General features: G+C 42.4%; 1 protein-coding gene across 1 annotated transcript in view; it reads right to left on the bottom strand.

Annotated features, from left to right (window-relative positions):
* The window catches only part of LOC126184325 (sodium/potassium-transporting ATPase subunit alpha), a 669,161-nt gene extending 648,701 nt beyond the window's left edge, over nt 1-20,460 (bottom strand). Inside the window, exon 1 of the mRNA XM_049926734.1 lies at nt 20,382-20,460. Coding sequence (XP_049782691.1) covers nt 20,382-20,396 — 15 coding nt within the window. The 5' untranslated portion in view covers nt 20,397-20,460. The remainder of the gene's footprint in view (nt 1-20,381) is intronic.
* Between the last annotated feature and the right edge of the window lie 542 nt (nt 20,461-21,002).

Raw genomic sequence — 21,002 nt, 5'->3', positions numbered from 1 at the left:
CAAACATGGTAATTGGATTTCACTATAGACCACCTGGCTGAGCAGCTGTTGTGGCAGAACACCTGAAGGAAAATTTGGAAAATATTTTGAAAAAAAATGGTTCAAATGGCTATGAGCACTATGGGACTCAACATCTTAGGTCATAAGTCCCCTAGAACTTAGAACTACTTAAATCTAACTAACCTAAGGACATCACACACACCCATGCCCGAGGCAGGAATCGAACCTGCGACCGTAGCAGTCCCGCGGTTCCGGACTGCAGCGCCAGAACCGCTAGACCACCGCGGCCGGCGAAAATATTTTGAGTATATTTCCCGACCATGTTATAGTTTTGGGTGGAGATTTTAATTTACCAGATGTAGACTGAGAGACTCAAACGTTTATAACGGGTGGCAGGGACAAAGAATCCAGTGAATTTTTTTAAGTGCATTATTTGAAAACTATCTTGAGTAGGTAAACAGGGAACCGACTCGTGGCGATAACATATTAGACCTTCTGTTGAAATACAGACCCGAACTATTTGAAACAGTTAACGGAGAACAGGGAATCAGCGATCATAGAGCGGTTACAGCATCGATGACTTCAGCCGTAACTAGAAATATTAAAAAAGGTAGGAAGATTTTTCTGTTTATCAAAAGTCACAAAAAGCAGATTTCAGAGTACTTGACGGCTCAACACAAAAGTTTATCTCAAGTACAAATAGTGTTGAGGATCAGTGGACAAAGTTCAAAAACATCGTACAATATGCATTAGATGAGTATGTGCCAAGCAAGATCGTAAGAGATGGAAAAGAGCCACCGTGGTACAACAACCGAGTTAGAAAACTGCTACGGAAGCAAAGGGAACTTTACAGCAAACACAAACATAGCCAAAGCCTTGCAGACAAACTAAAATTACACGAAGCGAAATGTAGTTCGAGGAGGGCTATGCGAGAGGCGTTCAACGAATTCGAAAGTAAAGTTCTTTGTACTGACTTGGCAGAAAATCCTAGGAAATTTTGTTCTTTTGTCAAAGCGGTAGGTGGATCAAAACAAAATGTCCAGACACTCTGTGACCAAAATGGTACTGAAACAGAGGATGACAGACTAAAGGCCGAAATACTAAATGTCTTTTTCCAAAGCTGTTTCACAGAGGAAGACTGCACTGTAGTTCCTTCTCTAGATTGTCGCACAGATGACAAAATGATAGATATCGAAATAGATCACAGAGGGATAGAAAAACAATTAAAATCGCTCAAAAGAGGAAAGGCTGCTGCACTGGATTGAATACCAGTTCGATTTTACACAGAGGACGCGAAGGGACTTGCCCCCCTTCTTGCAGCAGTGTACCGTAGGTGCTCCAGAAGAGCGTAGCGTTCCAAAAGATTTGAAAAGGGCACACGACAACCCCGTTTTCAAGAAGGGACGTCGAACAGATGTGCAGTACTATAGACCTATATCTCTAACGTCGATCAGTTGTAGAATTTTGGAACACGTATTATGTTCGAGTATAATGACTTTTCTGGAGACTAGAAATCTACCCTGTAGGAATTAGCATGTGTTTCGAAACAGACGATCGTGTGAAACCCAGCTCGCGCTATTCGTTCACGAGACTCAGAGGGCCATAGACACGGGTTCCCAGGTAGACGCCATGTTTCTTGACTTCCGCAAGGCGTTTGATACAGTTCCCCACAGTCGTTTAATGAACAAAGTAAGAGCATATGGGCTATCAGACCAATTGTGTGATTGGATTGAAGAGTTCATAGATAACATAACGCAGCATGTCATTCTCAATGGAGAGATATCTTCCGAAGTACGAGTGATTTCAGGTGTGCCGCAGGGGAGTGTCGTAGGACCGTTGCTATTCACAATGTATATATAAATGACCTTGTGGATAACATCGGAAGTTCACCGAGGCTTTTTGTTGTAGTATATCGAGAGGTTGTAACAACGGAAAATTGTACTGAAATGCAGGAGGGTCTGCAACGGATTGACGCATGGTGCAGGGAATGGCAATTGAATCTCAATGTAGACAAGTGTAATGCGCTGCGAAAGCAAGTCAGCAACTGGAAGCAGTTCATTTCATAAATTATCTGGGAGTAGGCATTAGAAGTGATTTAAAATGGAATAAGCATATAAAATTAATCGCCGGTAAAGCAGACGTCAGACTGAGAGACATTGGAAGAATCCTAAGGAAGTGCAGTCCGAAAACAAAGGAAGTTGCTTACAGTACACTTGTTCGCCCACTGCTTGAATAAAGCTCACCGGTGTGGGATCCGTACCAGATAGGGTTGATAGAAGAGATAGAGAAGATCCAACGGAGAGCAGCACGCTTCGTTACAGGATAATTTAGTAATAAACTCCAGTGGAAGACTGCAAGAGAGACGCTCAGTAGCTCGGTACGGGCTTCTGTTGAAGTTTCGAGAACACCGAGGAGTCAAGCAGTATATTGCTCCTTCCTACGTATATCTCGCGAAAAGACCATGAGGATAAAATCAGAGGGATTAGAGCCCACACAGAGGCAACCGACAATCTTTCTTCCCACGGACAATACTAGACTGGAATAGAAGGGAGAACCGATAGAGGTACTCAAGGTACGCTCCGCCACACACCCTCAGGTGGCTTGCAGAGTATGGATGTCGATGTAGATGTAGAATGTGAAGTGCCCATTATGCAGACACAGGGCTTTATAAATGTTTATTCGTGAAAAATTTTTGAGTAAAAACATGGTTTTGGTGACCTCGGAACCCACGCTACGTGTTCAGTACGTCAGTTACAACTACATTTACACCTGGACAGGATATTACATGCACATTTTACGTTCATAAGTACGGTAATTTTAAATCTATGTATCTCAGTAAAAGATAATTTTATCGTAAAAACTTTATTTCCCGGAGAAAATCACCTTAAGAATATTTAGTGGAAATTTCGACGATTTGCTATGAGCAGAAATTATACAAGAGAACATCCAAACATTTGGTGTATCTGGTACCCAAAAATTATGGTTTTTCAGCTGTATCTTGATAACGGGTATACGTTTCCGAAAAGAGGAAATGGTTTTTCTGGATGAATGGCTAGTGAATGTGAAATTAAAATTTGAGCTCTCTGCTGTGGTTAGTTACTTAGATAATTGCGGCCCACGATGCAAAAACAGCTAAAAATCGACTTTTGTAGTTTTTTGCGTAACTACGGTAAATCTGACCGTCTGGATCTCGGTAAGGATAATGATAAGGAAAAAAGTTTGGAAGTTCCCTGAGGATATCATCATAAGAACATATGTGAAACGCCCTACTTAACCCGCAGGTCAGGACAGATAGAATAAATTGTGGAAAGGGGCCAAAATAAGGGGCTGTCAGTTACACTCGAACATACAACTTTATTATTTGATCAAACATTGTAAGAGACCAAAAAGTTTTTTAAACGCTCATCTTTAATCTTTGGGACTTAATTACCGGCTGAAAGCCACTTCAATTTAAAAACGGCTGAAGGCCTATAACTTAAAACGCAAGCATAATCAAAGATTTAAAAGGCACGCCTTGTCTTAAAACAGTTCTTTAGTTAGGCTGAAGTAAACAAGTTAAATTCAAATCGGCTGAAGGCCGAATACTTAAAAATTCAAATTTTTTTTTGAAATGCCAAACGGCTTACGGTAAACAGTATTTTAAGCTAGGCTGGAGGCCTTAAGAGTAAAACAACTCTGATTTAAAACACCAAACCGGCTAGAAGCCATACAAGTACCAACAACAAGAACAAAGTAAAAAAAAGGCAGTACACAAAAGGGCGCCCAGATGTTCGGGGGTCGGCCTGTAATTCAAACACTAGCGCTCGATTAGGTGAGACAGGTAGTCGGGCCAACCATTCACGATCCGACGACAACCCAACCGACCGACAATCAGTCAGCGGACTCACCGACAAAATAACTTCCACATCACCCGACCAGGGCACAACAGGGAGTTCAACGGAACAACGTAGAAGATACTGGCGCCCACAACCAACCATACACGTAGCTGTCAAACTATACACCGTGACCCGTGGACAAATAAACTACCGCATATTTCGTGGAAGTAATGTTACCGTTGCCACAACCATAAATGGTTTCTCAAGCCCAGCAGTCAAAGTATCAGCAGAGCGAAACCCAAGAAGTAGAGAACCAACGAGGGAATAGACCAAATGGTTCATCGATGTGACAAAATACACTATGAGGATGCAAATCAGGTTTGCTTTAAATACATGTTACAACGGTCGTGAGCGTTAGTTACCTTTGAGATCGGACGTGATGATTTGATGTTAGTCAAGAAAATATTTAAAACGAGAAAGACGCCATCAACAAGCTACTGAGTTCGAACGAGGTCGTATAATTGGGCCTCGAAAAGCTGAATGTTCCTTCTGCGGTATTGCAGAAAGACTTGGCAGGGATTTAAGCACTGTACAAGACGATTGGTTGCGCTGGTCGGGCTCCAGACGACCACGTGGCACTACCGAGAGGGAAGATAGTGACACAACGAACTGTTACAAATCAGTTACTTCAAGGACAGCTCCGAGACAGACGCTCTGTAGCGTGCATTCCACTGACCCCGCGACTTCAGTGGCGTCAAGTGAGAGCTCGCTGGAGCGCAGAGTGGAGGTCTGTCGTGCTTTCTGATGAAAGCTGGTTATCTTTAGTGCCAGTGTTGGTTAGGAGGACGCCAATTGAGGCCTGCAACCAACCTTTCTGCATACTAGACACACTGAGCCTAAACTTGGAGTAATTGTCTGGAATGCGATTTCGCATGACAGCAGGAGCACTCTCATGGTTTCCCACACTCCCTGACTGCAAATTTCTCCGTCAGTGTGGTGATTCGACCTGTTGTGCTTCCATTCACGAACAGTATTCCAGGGGTTGTTAGCCAACATGCTCTACAGAGTGTCGACATGCTGCCTTGTCCTGCTCGATCACCAGATCTGTCTCCAATCGAGCACATGTGAAGAGTACAGGAAAAGAACGTGCTTTGTCCACTTTTTTCAAAAATGAGTTATGCGCGCCATGAGGTGAAGGATTCTGTGTTGTTTAATACTGTCAAACGACCAGTGTGATAATATGAACAGTCCACGTTCTGTAACCCACTTTACATTAGGGATGCAGAAAAAGGATGTGCTAATGTCTCTCTCAACAGGGAATATATGTGTTTTGTCCAGTGTTGGGTATTAAGTTTTAGGTTCCTTTGGTTGAAGCAAGAAACAGAATTTCCCCTTTATTGTGCATTGTTGGTACTAGTCAAAACCATTGCTTTAGCATGAGGCATTCTGTTTAGTAATGCGGGTGTTGTGATTCATTCCAGTTTCAATAGTTTATTACAGCAATTATATTGAATGATGAGTGCTTTACCTATGGACAAAAGGCATACACCTTCGGATTCTAACAGTAGGAAAAGACAAGTAAGAGGGCGAATGAGTACGGTCATGAAGTAATTAAGGGTTCAGTCGCACGAACTAGGAGACTGCACAATGAGTTAAAGTACTTGAGGTAGTAAGTGCCGTAGAAAGATCAAATATTGTACGAAAGTTTAGTGATATGATAGACTGGAATGAACAACGATTACATCTGACAGGCCTCATTAAAATACTTCCACTTCACAGAAGGCGATCAAGGAACAATGGCGACGAAGCACAGCTTCAACAGTGTAGTTTCAACTACAGAGGAAGAGTGAAAGGTGACAGTATGGCACATGAAATTCCTATGAGCAGAAGAGCTTTCGTAGCTGTACATGGAGTAACAAGGAAACAATAAAATTTTTGAAGCTAGACAAGTCTGCTCTTGCTGGAAGCGGTGAGAATGGAAAATTAAGGAAGAAGTAGGTATGGCAGTTTACGATCACATTCTTTCATTTAAGGCTAAATCAAATCAATGCAGCATTGTAAAGACCAAGAAATCGTAACTCCCAGAGGAACGTTTGGTGAAATATTTACATGAAATGTTCCAGGAAAATTACCTGAATTTGAAGTTTCATATGAAATACATAGAACAGTATTCAACATCAAATTCGATATAGATTTTTGGGTATCCAAGAAATAATACATGCTCAACCTCCGTTGAGTACGCTGCTGAGATGAAAGTGCTAAACATAATGCAATCTGAAAATTTAGATGATGATATGAAGAAACAAGTCTTGAAAGAAACTGATAAGATGACCATTGACTAAAGAGTACACAACGTCAACGTTGAAACATTTCATTTCAGAAAGAGAAATACTCGTACAAGAAGCCGAAATTCCAATGAAATAGAAGCAATTTTCATTGACTACCAAAAAGAGTATACTCACCAAACATAACTACTGATAACATCTATTACTCGTACAAAAGTTAGTTGTTTGTTTACCCTTTCAATATTCATCAGCTTTCAAATGCAACTTCAGCGTTATATACTTACACTGAATTTATTGGGAGAAAAGGGGAAAAGGGGCCAATGAATCTATTTCCTTTTAAATAGTTTGTGACAGAATTGTTGCACAACAAAGTTGAACTTCTTGAAGTTTTTTGTGATTCTTGTCCAGAGCAGAACAAGAATTACATTATATCAAGGTACCTCAACTCTCTTGAGAGTGAACAGAAAGTTACGATTTTCCCCTATTAGATGATACTTGTGGAATGTGATAAGATTAACACACAAGCACTAGCACAAGTTCCAATAGACTGGGTGCAGATCTTAGCTGAACATCGATGTAAACTTAAACCTTTTGATGTTGCGGTGGTCAGTCAAGATACGACACAAAATTGGAAATCTTTTCTGAAGAAGAAATATTTGAGGAAATGTTCTTTCCTAACAAGGCTCATCAGAACAACACTGAGAAACTTATAAAGGAGCTTGAATTTTATCTTTGGTGAGAGTTTCACAGCAACTTCAAGAGCAGCAGTCTGGAGAATATCTATCCGCCGTTCACAGGGGTAAAATATAATAAAATATAATTTTACAATAATTTTGTATAATAATAATAATTTGTTTTTACGGATACTTCGGCATCATCAAAAGAAAACTGTCAGTATCTCCAGATTTTGTAGAAGTATTACAGTCAAGAAATTAGTGTGCTTTAAATAAACATTCTACACTAGGCTAAGAAGTGCATATTGGGACGAACTGGCATATTTTATTCTTATTACCACTTTATCACAAAAAGTCAAAGTAACTGCTTACCAAAGTATCTTAATTGTTAAGAACATTGTTTTTTTCTTTTTTAACATAAAACACAGTTTTTTTGCGATATCTGCTATTGTACTATATACAAGTAGCACCTCTTTCCCTTGTAATCCATTACATTAATGTAAAAATTAAGCCAATAAAACTATAATTTAAATATTTAAGCAATCAACTTAGATTAAATGTAAATTTTATAACATGTTCTTCCAAATGACTTGTATTTATTAGTTTTGTCCATTAGTATTCATGAAATTTCGTTTCGAACTTTAAAATTGCACTTTACTTTCCTGTGCTTTTCATATGGGACATCGGACGACAACTCCAGCGTAATCCACAATCAGCATTAACCGTTCCTGTACTGACCGACCAATGCAAAAGGTATGGAACTTACCCCACAAACAGATACCCGATACCAGTACAACATTATGCATACACCTTTCCATGCTCGCATTCGACATTCTAGCGGTGAAACTGGTTATTAATGTGCCAACATTTTGCATTTGCAATGACATCTCGCGCGCTTACATTAATCTTCGATCTTCTTGTTTTCCCGTCGGTATAAGAATCAGGGACGTCCGGTGTGAGGTAATAATTAAGATTCGCAACAGAGTTTCGTAGCTTCATTGATTCGAATGATTGTTCCTGTTATTCCTCCTAGGACACTCTGCAGAAGGATAATTTGGTGTTGTTTGTAAAAAAATTTACGCATAATAGATAAAATGTTAACTACTGGTAAGAACTTCATTGTCGCATACGAAATGCTGACGAGAAGACGATGCGGTAGGGACATTAATTAACTTATGTGTAACGAGTTTACTTTAAGGATAATATTATCGAAGATGGTGCAGTCAACGTATAGTGCGTGGGTAAATAAAATAGAAATATGTAAATCTCAACGTAATATACGGATAAAGCCTAAGATTTGTTAGGTCTATGAAATTTATTTCGATTGACTTTAGCATCTTGTGTATAACGTCACATGGATTTGTAGGGTTTGCGTATCTAAATTTATTGTCTGTACAAAAATGGCGATGATGTACAACGGTAGAAGTAGTTCTAACCCATAAACAAATAAATGTATTGCAGACAGGATCATTCAAAATCTGACTTTCCGCCATTGTCACAGTTTTCTATGAGCATGTTCTATCCTATAAAAATTGTGTCATATCTCTTGTAAAGAGACTGAGTGAATTGATTTCATCGTCTTGGGTTATCAAACGAGCCATGGAGTCATAATGTTTCGACAAGTTTCGCACACGTCATCTTCAGGCGAAATACCAGGTTCACGTCCGCTTCCTTCCTTTATAACCACTGGACCGCAGACTCTGCTGCCGAAAGCCCAATGAGTGGACGAGTTCCGTGCCACAGGAAGAGAAATCGAAACGTTGTGACAACACGACCTCTCGACTCGGCTAATAACCTGAGAAGATTTCGTCAATGAAATTCACCGAGTAATCCTGCCTTCCCATATACAGGCTGGCAATTACTGAACTATTTGAAAAAAAAATTAAAAAATCGTTAATTAGTTAGAAACTACGGCGCGCAAACACTCCATTCAACATGTAAACGTCACTACAGGTATTTAGATTTAGGTTACCACATGTTCGATATGGGTGCCATCATTGGCGAAGATGTGGCATTGGCGATCATGTGGCGCAGACGAATAGCGAAATTCTGCATGATGCGCTGAAGTATCGGAACGACGATGCTGGCCACGACCTCCTCAACTGCTGTTTTCAGCTCAGCAATGGTTTAGGGGTTATTGCTATGCATCTTGTCTTTAATATAGCCCCACAAAAAGGAGTCACAAGTGTTCAGATCCGGAGAATATGGCGGTGAATTGAGGTTCACGCCAGTGGCTTCCGGATACTGCAGAGGCAGAATACGGTCCCCAAAGCCGTCCTCCAGGACATCAAAAGCTCTCCTGCTTTGATGGGATCGAGCTCCGTTTTGCGTGAACCACATCTTGTCGAAATCAGGGTCACTCTGGATAGTGGGGATGAAATTATCTTCCAAAAACTTCACGTACCATTCGGTAGTCACCATGCCATCAAGGAATGTCGCACCGATTATTCTGTGACTGGACATTGCACACCACACAGTCACCCGTTGAGTCACTTTTCGATCGCAAAATGCGGATTCTCAGTCCCCCAAATGTGCTGATTTTCCTTATTGACCCACCCAAATGAAATTGGGCTTCGTAACTAAACCAAACCATATTCACATCAAACTCCTGTTCGTCAATTCTATGGACAATAGTCTTGGCGAAACACAACCGCTGTTCCATGGCACTGGGGCTTCGTGATTGATGGGTTTGAGTTTTGTCTGTGAAGATATGCAGGTCTTCAACAACAATTTGTCATAGTGTCTCTCGGCTGATTCCCACCTGCTGTGCAGCTCGTCTGATCGATTTCCTGGGGCTAGTTTGAAGCACAGAAAGTGTCTTCTCGACGTTTTCAGGTGTTTTCACCATTTTTGGACGACCAAAATCGCCAACACTTTCATTGCGAAGACTGCCCGTTCTCTCAACCTCTCGAGTCAAATTCTTGATTGTTAGCACACTTTGACCGGTTATCTTCAGCTTACTTCGGTCACTAACATCCTTTGAGCCGCATTTGGACTGTTGTTGCTCGCATAGTAGGTCTGCACAAGCACTGTCGTTCATTCACACTGTACCGTGCCATTTTCACGTGCAAATGGCCGACAACAACAGGGCGTGTGCGCATGCACCTACAATTCCCATCACCCCCGCGGCCAACCGTACAGTTTGAACGTCCCAACGCGAACTGTTCAGAAGTTATGACGATTTTATTTCATATAGTTCAATAATTGTCAGCCTGTAGATTAAAGGAATTTATAGGATGTGGAGTAGAATGTGAATAGAAGACTGGAGGTATTAATAACTCTGCGATAAAGGAGCGTAGCACGAAAAAAAAAAACTTACATTATTTGGTTCAAGTAGGTCATAGTGTTAAGGAGTATTATCTAGCTCTCTCCTCAAACACGTGGTGGTATTAATTTTTCTGGGTAGATCCAAACGTGTTTCAGCCTTCACATAATCTGTCGCCTTAGATCAACACCGACTCAAAGGAAGGCCTCGGCGCTTGTTGGTGACGTCACGTCAGCTAGGCACGGCGAACGCCAGGTCTGTTGCAGTCAGAAACGACTGGGCGTGCTTGTCACTATAAATCTCTTATTTTTGGACAAAATGTTTGGTATTGTTTTGGATTCTGCGGTTTTATTTAGATGAAAGATTTTCTTACTATCGTAAAGCTACAAATGAAGATCATAGTTCTGTATTACTGAATCCTGTCGAAACAAACGTAGATCAATATGAGAAGACGCTTTGCCCCATTGCAAGCTTCGGAAATTTTACATTCAAGTAACTATATTTACTTGATCCATTTTGTTATCGAAACTTACCCCAACCCCCTTACAATGAACTCGTTTCTTTTAATTATTTATTTATTTATTTTCGTTTCACATCGTCACTGGAAATGTGAACTAATTTACATGTGTAAATGTCCAACTGTTGCCAGTCGTTAGATTACAATCGTTTTCAACGAAAGGAATTCTAAACAGGAAACAAAATAGCTTCATACATCGAAAATACTGCTTAGCTTAAACTTTTTTAAACATGCACATTAGAAAATATTCCCCTCTTGCAACTGAAAGGAGAAACTTTATAAAATAAAAAAATTGTATTTGATAAAAGAAGTATCTCTCTTCCGGCTCTTCTTCTGTCCCCCACCCCGTCCCCTAACGTGTACAGTCGCAAGATATTTCATTAACATTCAGTGCTCCTCACCCCATAGTCAACCAAGATACCTAAAGAAGAGCGCCAATATGTTCAGAGTTTCTCGTAAAAGCAACCCAGTACAAACGTAACTTCCTCAGATTTACAAATAAGGTAAAGAAGCACGAATTCTGTTGCTGCCGGACCATGAAGTTGTTTTCGTATGTCAATCCTTAAAACAGGTGGAAATTTAAGTTCAGGAGTACACTATTTGTTAAGAAGTGTAATGAATTGCACAATTAATTGATTGCAGATATCTCTCAGAACAATGTGTGTTGGTCAACTACCGCCAATAAGTTTCACATTTTCCTGTGTCAGGGAGGGAGACACCACCATTATGAGTATGTCTGCAACAGACCTGGCGTTCGCCGTGCCTAGCTGACGTGACGTCACGAACAAGCGCAGAGGCCTTCCTTTGAGTCGGTGTTGCTTAGATCCGGTTTTGTGACAACTGTACATCTCCGCCTTGTCGGCAGTCGAACTCCTCCTCGCATGTTTGTGGCTCGTAGTCTTGTGATTCACAAAGCTTTCTAATTTCAAAGTGGCTGTGATACATTGGCGTGCGGTTAGCGGGCTAATGCTAGCCGAATGAAGTTCCCTGGTGACGGCGAGGCAGCCGCAGCTGCGGGGCCGCCGTCAGCGCCACTTGACGCCGGCTGCACCTCTGGCCCCCTCACAGCGCGGCGCCGACGTCACGTCGCGATGCTGCGCGCTGGCCAAATACCGGAGCATCATTACCGGGCAAACAGAGGCCCACGAGTGAGACACGCCGCGGCGCTTACGTCACAGCACGTGACACGACAGGTCTCACGAGTGCCTGTAGCCGTCTCGGGCGGAGAGCTAGTAACTATTTCAGACGACTTTAATAATTCTTAACTGGGCATTCAAATGCATGCAAGCTCTCGATAGCGCACAACAGAGATAATACCTTTAATGGGTACCGTTTCATTGACATATTGATCCTCGGAGCCTTGCCTGGCGACGATCATTCGCGTAGTATGGTGGACAAGGCGAATAGGTTGGCATCACAGATTAAGTCCTCTTGTGTGTGGTGGGGTGGGGGGAGGACGGGGGGGGGAGGGGCGGGGGGGGGGGGGGGGCGGATGCTATTCCGTGTGGGCCCAGCGAGCAAACACCGTGCCACACCTCACCAAACGCATGGCAGTATCAGCCTGGCTAAGGCGAGTAAATGTCTGGACGCAACAGTGCTGAAATCTAGGACTAGTTGGTATTCAAAGTAGACAGCCTGACATGACCTCATATGGCTCTACAGGGTTAAAAGCATTTAAGCCGACAAACTCTGGGAGGTTGTAGGGGACATCTAAACAAATACACTCCTGAAAATGGAAAAAAGAACACATTGACACCGGTGTGTCAGACCCACCATACTTGCTCCGGACACTGCGAGAGGGCTGTACAAGCAATGATCACACGCACGGCACTGCGGACACACCAGGAACCGTGGTGTTGGCCGTCGAATGGCGCTAGCTGCGCAGCATTTGTGCACCGCCGCCGTCAGTGTCAGCCAGTTTGCCGTGGCATACGGAGCTCCATCGCAGTCTTTAACACTGGTAGCATGCCGCGACAGCGTGGACGTGAACCGTATGTGCAGTTGACGGACTTTGAGCGAGGGCGTATAGTGGGCATGCGGGAGGCCGGGTGAACGTACCGCCGAATTTGCTCAACACGTGGAGCGTGAGGTCTCCACAGTACATCGATGTTGTCGCCAGTGGTCGGCGGAAGGTGCACGTGCCCGTCGACCTGGGACCGGACCGCAGCGACGCACGGATGCACGCCAAGACCGTAGGATCCTACGCAGTGCCGTAGGGGACCGCACCGCCACTTCCCAGCAAATTAGGGACAGTGTTGCTCCTGGGGTATCGGCGAGGACCATTCGCAACCGTCTCCATGAAGCTGGGCTACGGTCCCGCACACCGTTAGGCCGTCTTCCGCTCACGCCCCAACATCGTGCAGCCCCCCTGCAGTGGTGTCGCGACAGGCGTGAATGGAGGGACGAATGGAGACGTGTCGTCTTCAGCGATGAGAGTCGCTTCTGCCTTGGTGCCAATGATGGTCGTATGCGTGTTTGGCGCCGTGCAGGTGAGCGCCACAATCAGGACTGCATACGACCGAGGCACACAGGGCCAACACCCGGCATCATGGTGTGGGGAGCGATCTCCTACACTGGCCGTACACCGCTGGTGATCGTCGAGGGGACACTGAATAGTGCACGGTACATCCAAACCGTCATCGAACCCATCGTTCTACCATTCCTAGACCGGCAAGGGAACTTGCTGTTCCAACAGGACAATGCACGTCCGCATGTATCCCGTGCCACCCAACGTGCTCTAGAAGGTGTAAGTCAACTACCCTGGCCAGCAAGATCTCCGGATCTGTCCCCCATTGAGCATGTTTGGGACTGGATGAAGCGTCGTCTCACGCGGTCTGCACGTCCAGCACGAACGCTGGTCCAACTGAGGCGCCAGGTGGAAATGGCATGGCAAGCCGTTCCACAGGACTACATCCAGCATCTCTACGATCGTCTCCATGGGAGAATAGCAGCCTGCATTGCTGCGAAAGGTGGATATACACTGTACTAGTGCCGACATTGTGCATGCTCTGTTGCCTGTGTCTATGTGCCTGTGGTTCTGTCAGTGTGATCATGTGATGTATCTGACCCCAGGAATGTGTCAATAAAGTTTCCCCTTCCTGGGACAATGAATTCACGGCGTTCTTATTTCAATTTCCAGGAGTGTATTTTTCCCTAACGTCATTTTTCCTATGAGGATTATTTAAACCGGTGGTGGCCGTATTACACTCTTCAGTTGTTAGAGGCCGTATTACGATCTTCAGTTGTTAGAGGGCGTATTACGCTCTTCAGTTGTAGGCAACTTCTGTCCACCAGTGTAGTAGTGCATTGTCTCTATTTGCTAATGGAGCGATACACCTGGAGTGAGTACATTGATATGGTTGGTGCGTACTACGTAGCGCACCACAACGGACGAGCTGCACAGCGGGTTTATCAACTACCCGCTCCCTACAAGACAACGCATGTGGTTCCAACATGACTGGGCGCCGGCACTTTTCAGTCGTCGTGTGCGTCGATTCCTGGATCGACGGTTCCCAGAAACGTGGATTGGCAGAGGTGGTTTGTAAGTAGGCTTTTAGGTTTTTAGGTTGGTAACGCCATGTAGCGCTCTATATGAAAATTACTGACAGTGCTGTGTGCAGCCTGTGGCTGGTTTGCATTGTTGGAGTATATGCTATTGTAGTGTTGGGCAGTTGGCTGACAGCGAGTAGCGTTGCGCAGTTGGAGGTGAGCCGCCAGCAGTGGTGGATGTAGGGAGAGAAATGGCGGAGTTTTGAGAGCGGATGATCTGTACGTGTGTCCATCAGAGACAGTAAATTTGTAAGACAGGATGTCATGAACTGATATATATATATATATATATATATATATATATATATATATATATATATATATTATGACTTTTGAACACTATTAAGGTAAATACATTGTTTGTTCCCTATCAAAATCTTTCATTTGCTAACTATGCCTATCAGTAGTTTGTGCCTTCAGTAGTTTGAATCTTCTACTTAGCTGGCAGTAGTGGCGCTCGCTGTATTGCAGTAGTTCGAGTAACGAAGATTTTTGTGAGGTAAGTGATTTGTGAAAGGTATAAGTTAATGTTAGTCAGGGCTATTCTTTTGTAGGGATTTTTGAAAGTCAGATTGCGTTGCGCTAAAAAATATCGTGTGTCAGTTTAAGCACAGTCATTTACAATTTTTCTAAGGAGACGTTTCAGGTTCTGTACCATGGCCTGCTCGATCCCTAGATATGTTCCCTAAGGACTTTTTTGTATGGGGAGAAATGCGCAACCTTGTTTACGCAGCTCCTGTTGCATCAGAAGAGGATCTGGTTGCCCGGATAGTAGCAGCAGCAGGAACAATCAGGATACTCCTGGGGTTTTTGCCAGTGTCAGAACATGATCCGACGGTGTTACCTTTGTTTACGTGTCAATGGAGGCATATTTGAAAATCTACTGTAATTGAAATTGGGTTGTGTTAATGTGTTGTCTCTTGGTCATAAAAAGAATGGAAAAGTGTTTGTTGGTTTTATTAATTTGCCGCCAGAGAAATCTTCCTCTACCGGTTTAGCTACTCCTCATACGGAAAAATGACATTAGGGAAAAATATTTGTTTTGATGTCCCCTACAACCTCCCAGAGTTTGTCGGTTTAAATACTTTTCACCCTGTATATTCCGTTTCTGCAGGAAGCAATAATATGGATCATAACATATGATACCTCATATTGTATGTTTCGTTTAGCCAGAATATGCCTACAGCAAATTTTATTTTTCATCCAGCGCGTAACACCGTGCATTGCTTGGCTTAATGCCGGGCACACGCTTCGCCTGCCCGTGCAACAGCTCGATTGGTCACCGATGGTGTATGAAACCATTCCGTCGACCGTAGGAAATGGCAGTGCAATCACAAAAAATTTTAATTAGTGGACACGATGTGTACTCTCTATATACAAATCCAACAACTTAAGTGCTACACCATTGCGTCGGACTCAGATGCTAGGTACCAAGATGAGAACGTACGTTAAATAATAAAACGTCAAAGTTATGTCATCTCGATGTTTGAATATAAAGTTAATAATCTCGGCACAATAATTTATCTCGACTGTACAAACTTATAGATAAGTTACTCTTACATCGAGTTCTTTGTCCCAATCATTTGAAGAGAATATCGAACATGTACCATAAATATTACGAGTTGCCAAAAGGACGAACACTTGCATATCATACAATTATAAGATGGCTTGCTAAATAACGATTTCCCAGGACTGCAGTTCCATTAACAGAGATACGTCTTGGTTTATTATTTAAATTACGCAATCTCAATTTATTTTGTAATAATCTTCGGTAGACATTCACTTAATACTGCCTCTAACTAACAATATTTTGTCCATTTTGAATAAAATCGTTTTGGGTACTATGAAACACTAAAATACGTGAAAAAGACTGTTATGAAACACTAAGACAATTAAAATGTCGACGTTCCGAGCGACTTTGCAGCGCTTCACTTCAGGGTGAGTAACATTTTGTTCACTTTGTAGATGACTCAACCACTACCTATCGACGTCCCACATGAATATTAAACTGACTCCACATAAAAAGACAGAAGATTTCTGGACAACGTGAAGTTCTAAGAAATTGTGCGCTAATGATTTTCCAGAAAAGTAGACTGTAAAGATATGTGGCCACCAATCGTTCTAAACAAGCTTCCGCGCTAGTGGCTGTTTAAAGCATATCAGTAGGAAGAACGTGGATCTTCCTTAGCAAAAACTGCTTGGGCCATTACAATTGATTTAACGTGGGCAGTTGTTCCGTTGGCAAGCAAAGCGCAGTCTGAAGTGTTATGGTAAGATTACTTATCAGCTTCAAGGAAGCCTGGGCCAATGCACAACGTGAAATATATTCTTCGAAAATGTGTTGTTAAAAGAAATTTCCAGAATTTGTTTTAAAGATGGGTATAGTTATCAAGAAACATATGAATAGAGTGGAGTGCCGTTCAGACAATATTTCTATCATAAGTGGTGAAACTAAGATATCTCAAATCAGTACGATCATTTTCGTTTAGAAATAAAAGCCAGATTTAAAAATATATTATCTGCAGAAGCAGTTAAAACAAGAATGATAAGGGTAAACGTTGTTTACGCTACGAAAACAATATACTTGCAAATGTACAAGCAAAAGTACATTCATATCGACAAAAATGTCAAACAACTAACAATAAATGATTGGAAGTAGAGACTCTAATTTATTAGTGAGAGTAAGCTCTTAGGGGACATTTTCCTCAGATGGGAAACTTAAAAGGGCAAGAGTCTCATAGATTCCTCAAATATAGCCTGGACAAGTGGTGAGGCAGTTTGGACCGACAACAAAGCGTTTTTTAACTACGTCGTCAGGGGCAGTATGTGCTGCACGTCTTTGATGTTTCTTTGTGTTGATGCACCGGAGAGGGGAGTAATGTTGTTGTTGTTGTCGTTGTCTTCAGTCTAGAGACTGGTTTGATGCAGCTCTCCATGCTACTCTATCCTGTGCAAGCTTCTTCATCTCCCAGTACCTACTGCAACCTACATCCTTCTGAATCTGTTTAGTGTATTCATCTCTTGGTCTCCCTCTACGATTTTTACCCTTCACGCTGCCCTCCAGTACTAAACTGGTAACCCCTTGATGCCTCAGAATATGCCCTACCAACCTATCCCTTCTTCTAGTCAAGTTTTGCCACAAATTTCTCTTCTCTCCAATTCTGTTCAATACCTCCTCATTAGTTATGTGATCTACCCATCTAATCTTCAGCATTCTTCAGTAGCACCACATTTCAAAAGCTTCTGTTCACTTCTTGTCTAAACTGTTTATTGCCCACGTTTCACTTCCATACATACCTACACTCCATACAAATACTTTCAGAAACTACTTCCTGACACTTAAATCCATACTCGACGTTAACAAATTTCTCTTCTTCAGAAACGCTTTCCTTGCCAATGCCAGTCTACATTTTATATCTTCTCTACTTCGACCATCATCAGTTATTTTGCTCCCCAAATAGCTAAACTCATCTACTACTTTAAGTGTCTCATTTCCTAATCTAGTTCCCTGAGCATCACCCGACTTAATTCGACTACATTCCATTATCCTCGTTTTACTTTTGTTGATGTTGATCTTATATCCTCCTCTCAAGACACTGTCCATTCCGTTCAACCGCTCTTCCAGGTCCTTTGCTGTCTCTGACAGAATTACAATTGCATCGGCGAACCTCAGAGTTTTTATTGCTTCTCCAAAGATTTTAATTCCTACTCCGATTTTTTCTTTTGTTTCCTTTACTGCTTGGCCAATATACAGATTGAATAACATCGCGGATTGTCTACAACCCTGTCTCACTCCCTTCCCAACCACTGCTCCCTTTCATGCCATCTGGTTTCTGTTCAAAAGAGGAATAATATCAGCTGTAAAAGATTCAAGATTCCTCTCATGGGATACCACAGTCAGAAACATATTGAAGGTTACCAACGCTGCTTCCACCAAGGTTGTTGCTTAAATTGCAGTTTTTTGTTTCCTGTATCAACTCTGCCACCCAGTGTCAGGCCAAAGGGCCATTTTCAAGTGCTGACAAGTATGTGGCTGAATACGACCATCAAAATCGAGCTTAAGAAAGTAACAATTTCGATCTAAATTGACATGTAAGCATTTGAAAATGAGCAGCTTGGCAGTGGTTGTGACGTATTAAAAAGAATTTTGTAAAAAAATGCCTTGATTTATGAATTTCGAAGATCTTTAATTACATTATGTTCATTTTTCCTGAGTGCATGTTAGATGCAGAAATACAACATGGCATAACGCAACCACAATCTTATAGCTCACACCCGACTTGGTCGCGCTCCGTGAGACACACAAAGGCAGAAATAAGCTAACTGCTCAAGCTGGAAGACAGAAAGTTAAACTACTAAACAGTTTCTCGCGCTGGAAGTGAAATTTTTAAAATACATCATCTGATTTGGTCGTTAAAACTGTTTATTTATAATATTAACTATAGCAAATTCGACCGCTTAGTGATTTAAATGTGGAATACAGCGCAAATTGTGTGTTTCAACCCACAATCTATTACGTCAGAGTTCTAAAGCACAAAATTTCCACTATATTCCACTGGAAAATGGCAAGAGGGTTAACATTGCAATAGCGCATGTTATGAACGAACAATTTTATCAGTTAACGGATACGAAGATGACTCTCCATTAGTTTTCTGAGACGGTGAATTTCAGCCAAGAAAAATTAAGCATGCGGAATGTTCGCAGACGGTCGTCGGGAGTCATCATGATAATATGACGCAATCAACCCACCCAACAATGACGAGCAGCTGACTCTTCAAAAGGCTACTGCGTTTCTGCAACTTCCACCAACGTGACGCTCGATAATCACGTTACTAGACATCAAATAGTTACAAGAAGTCCGCCGAAAAGTGGCTATTGGCGTGTGCTAAATGAATTGAAATGAAGGCCACGGAATTAGCCCCCCCCCCCCCCCCTTTCAGCGAAGTGTCACCAGACAGTAGAGAAGATGATGAACGGGCAAGGTGTGTGATAGGGATGCGTCAGCTTGTAACTCACGAATAACAGGGTTATAAACAGTAAGGCTATTGAGCAAATTCTGCCAAATTAATATGATACAAAAAAACTGCGTCTTTACTATTCGTGGAACGCTATGCAATTACAGCAAGGCGAAGGACGTGCAATATTGTTTAAATCTGCGTTTCTTATATAATGTCGTAATTTGCACTTATTATGGAAGGAAATAAGAAGAATTTGCACTTATTATGGAAGGAAATAAGAAGCAGCCCTTCCTTTCATATCTTTAGTACTGAGATGCTGACGAAAGTAGCGTAAGTAAAATGCTTTTACTTAGCTTAGTTGAACATTTTTTGCAGCAGTTGTTTATTCCACACAATACATGATAACGATCTCTGTGCGTAGAATCTAAACGCCTCTTTCTCGTTATGTAACACCACGGAGGACTTCTTAGCTGAAGTAAACAACACTCAGGAAATATTTTTCTCAGTTCGCGCATAACAAATCGGTGCAAAGTACAAGCCTGAGATAGAGGTTAACTTCATAGCTTCTGGGGTTAGGGGGAGGGGGGGGGGGGTGAGGGTGTCAACAAAGCAAGCGGCGCAGCAAGAAAATCCGAAAATCATTTCACTTAACTGAAGTTCCATTGATTGCAGAGACTTCATGCTGTGCGTAAAATTAAGAAAAATCACGCATGGAAATGCTAGAGCCTCAAATGAAATGACAGATAGTAACAAGACTTGCGTGAAATGGCCAAGGATGTCTTGCTGATGCACACAGCAGTGCATGAACGAACTTGAAACAGAATAGAGTAGCTTGCTCTTCCGGCAAACGAAGTCATTTTCTATGTGTTCTCTCCGGTTATTACAGTCGCGAGACTCAGGTGCACACAATTCAAAAAGTCGAAAGAAGGTGTTACTGGCACTGTAAAAGTCAAATATTCAGAAACTAGCCGACCATTTTTCCTTTCTGACGTGAAAGAAAAGAATCATTTACAATCCGTTCAGAGTGATATGAAGCGTGAATATGGTTAACTGGCCTCATAATGTGACACAACTCTATGTTTTATCTTTATTATGGGTAGCTGCGTGGTAATATGTGTAATATGTGGTACAGCTGCGTCTACGTACAATTGAAATCAGAAAAATACGATAGAAATACAGATAAAGGTCGTTTCATGAATATGGATGACTTTGACTTTCTCCCACAAGTCAAAAACATCGCACGTTTTTCTCTACAGAGAACACGTCAATATTTACTATTTTTCTGCGAAGATGCTGTTTATGTTGTAGTTGCACTCACCACGTTAATCACCATCGCATCAGCAAGTGCTGGCTGGAGGCGCCTCGACACAGGAAAGTTTCACAGGCACTGCAGTCTGAGCTGCTGTGTGGTGAACTGGCGTGGTGTGGCAGGCACGAGCGCTCACATACCTTCTTTGCGTGTTTGCAGCATACGCTACCTGCTGCAGCTGTGTCAGCATGGTACCATTCCACAGGAAAGAATTGAGGTGTCATGTCGTACATACCTGCAACAAAAGAACGCCTCGCGTCAATTCGGGGCTTTGCGTGCTGTGTACCTACTGATCACGAGAACGCGTCACGGTGGCGCCAGCTAAGTGTTACGTACAGAGGAAGCGAAGGCCGTTTCGTTACAATTGTTATTACTCGCAGCTTTACACTCGTTCAATTTCAACAACAAAATTCAGTATCAGTGAGTTATAATGCAATAGTATGTACTGAAACGCACATATACTCAGTTGTGAATGGGACGAGCCGGCCTTCTGTAAGTGCCACAAAATTTGCGAATAACCATAGTGGGTGGTGTAGGCTGCACCGCAAACAATGTAACCAGAAGATATTAAGTCATGGAACAGTTTAGATGTCCATGTGATAGACACTTTGGAAACCAACGCAGTTCAGC

This window comes from Schistocerca cancellata, chromosome 1, assembly GCF_023864275.1.
Source record: "Schistocerca cancellata isolate TAMUIC-IGC-003103 chromosome 1, iqSchCanc2.1, whole genome shotgun sequence".
NCBI lineage: Eukaryota > Metazoa > Arthropoda > Insecta > Orthoptera > Acrididae > Schistocerca > Schistocerca cancellata.
Note: the sequence above shows the minus strand (reverse complement) of the source record. Positions and strands in the feature narration are given on the sequence as shown.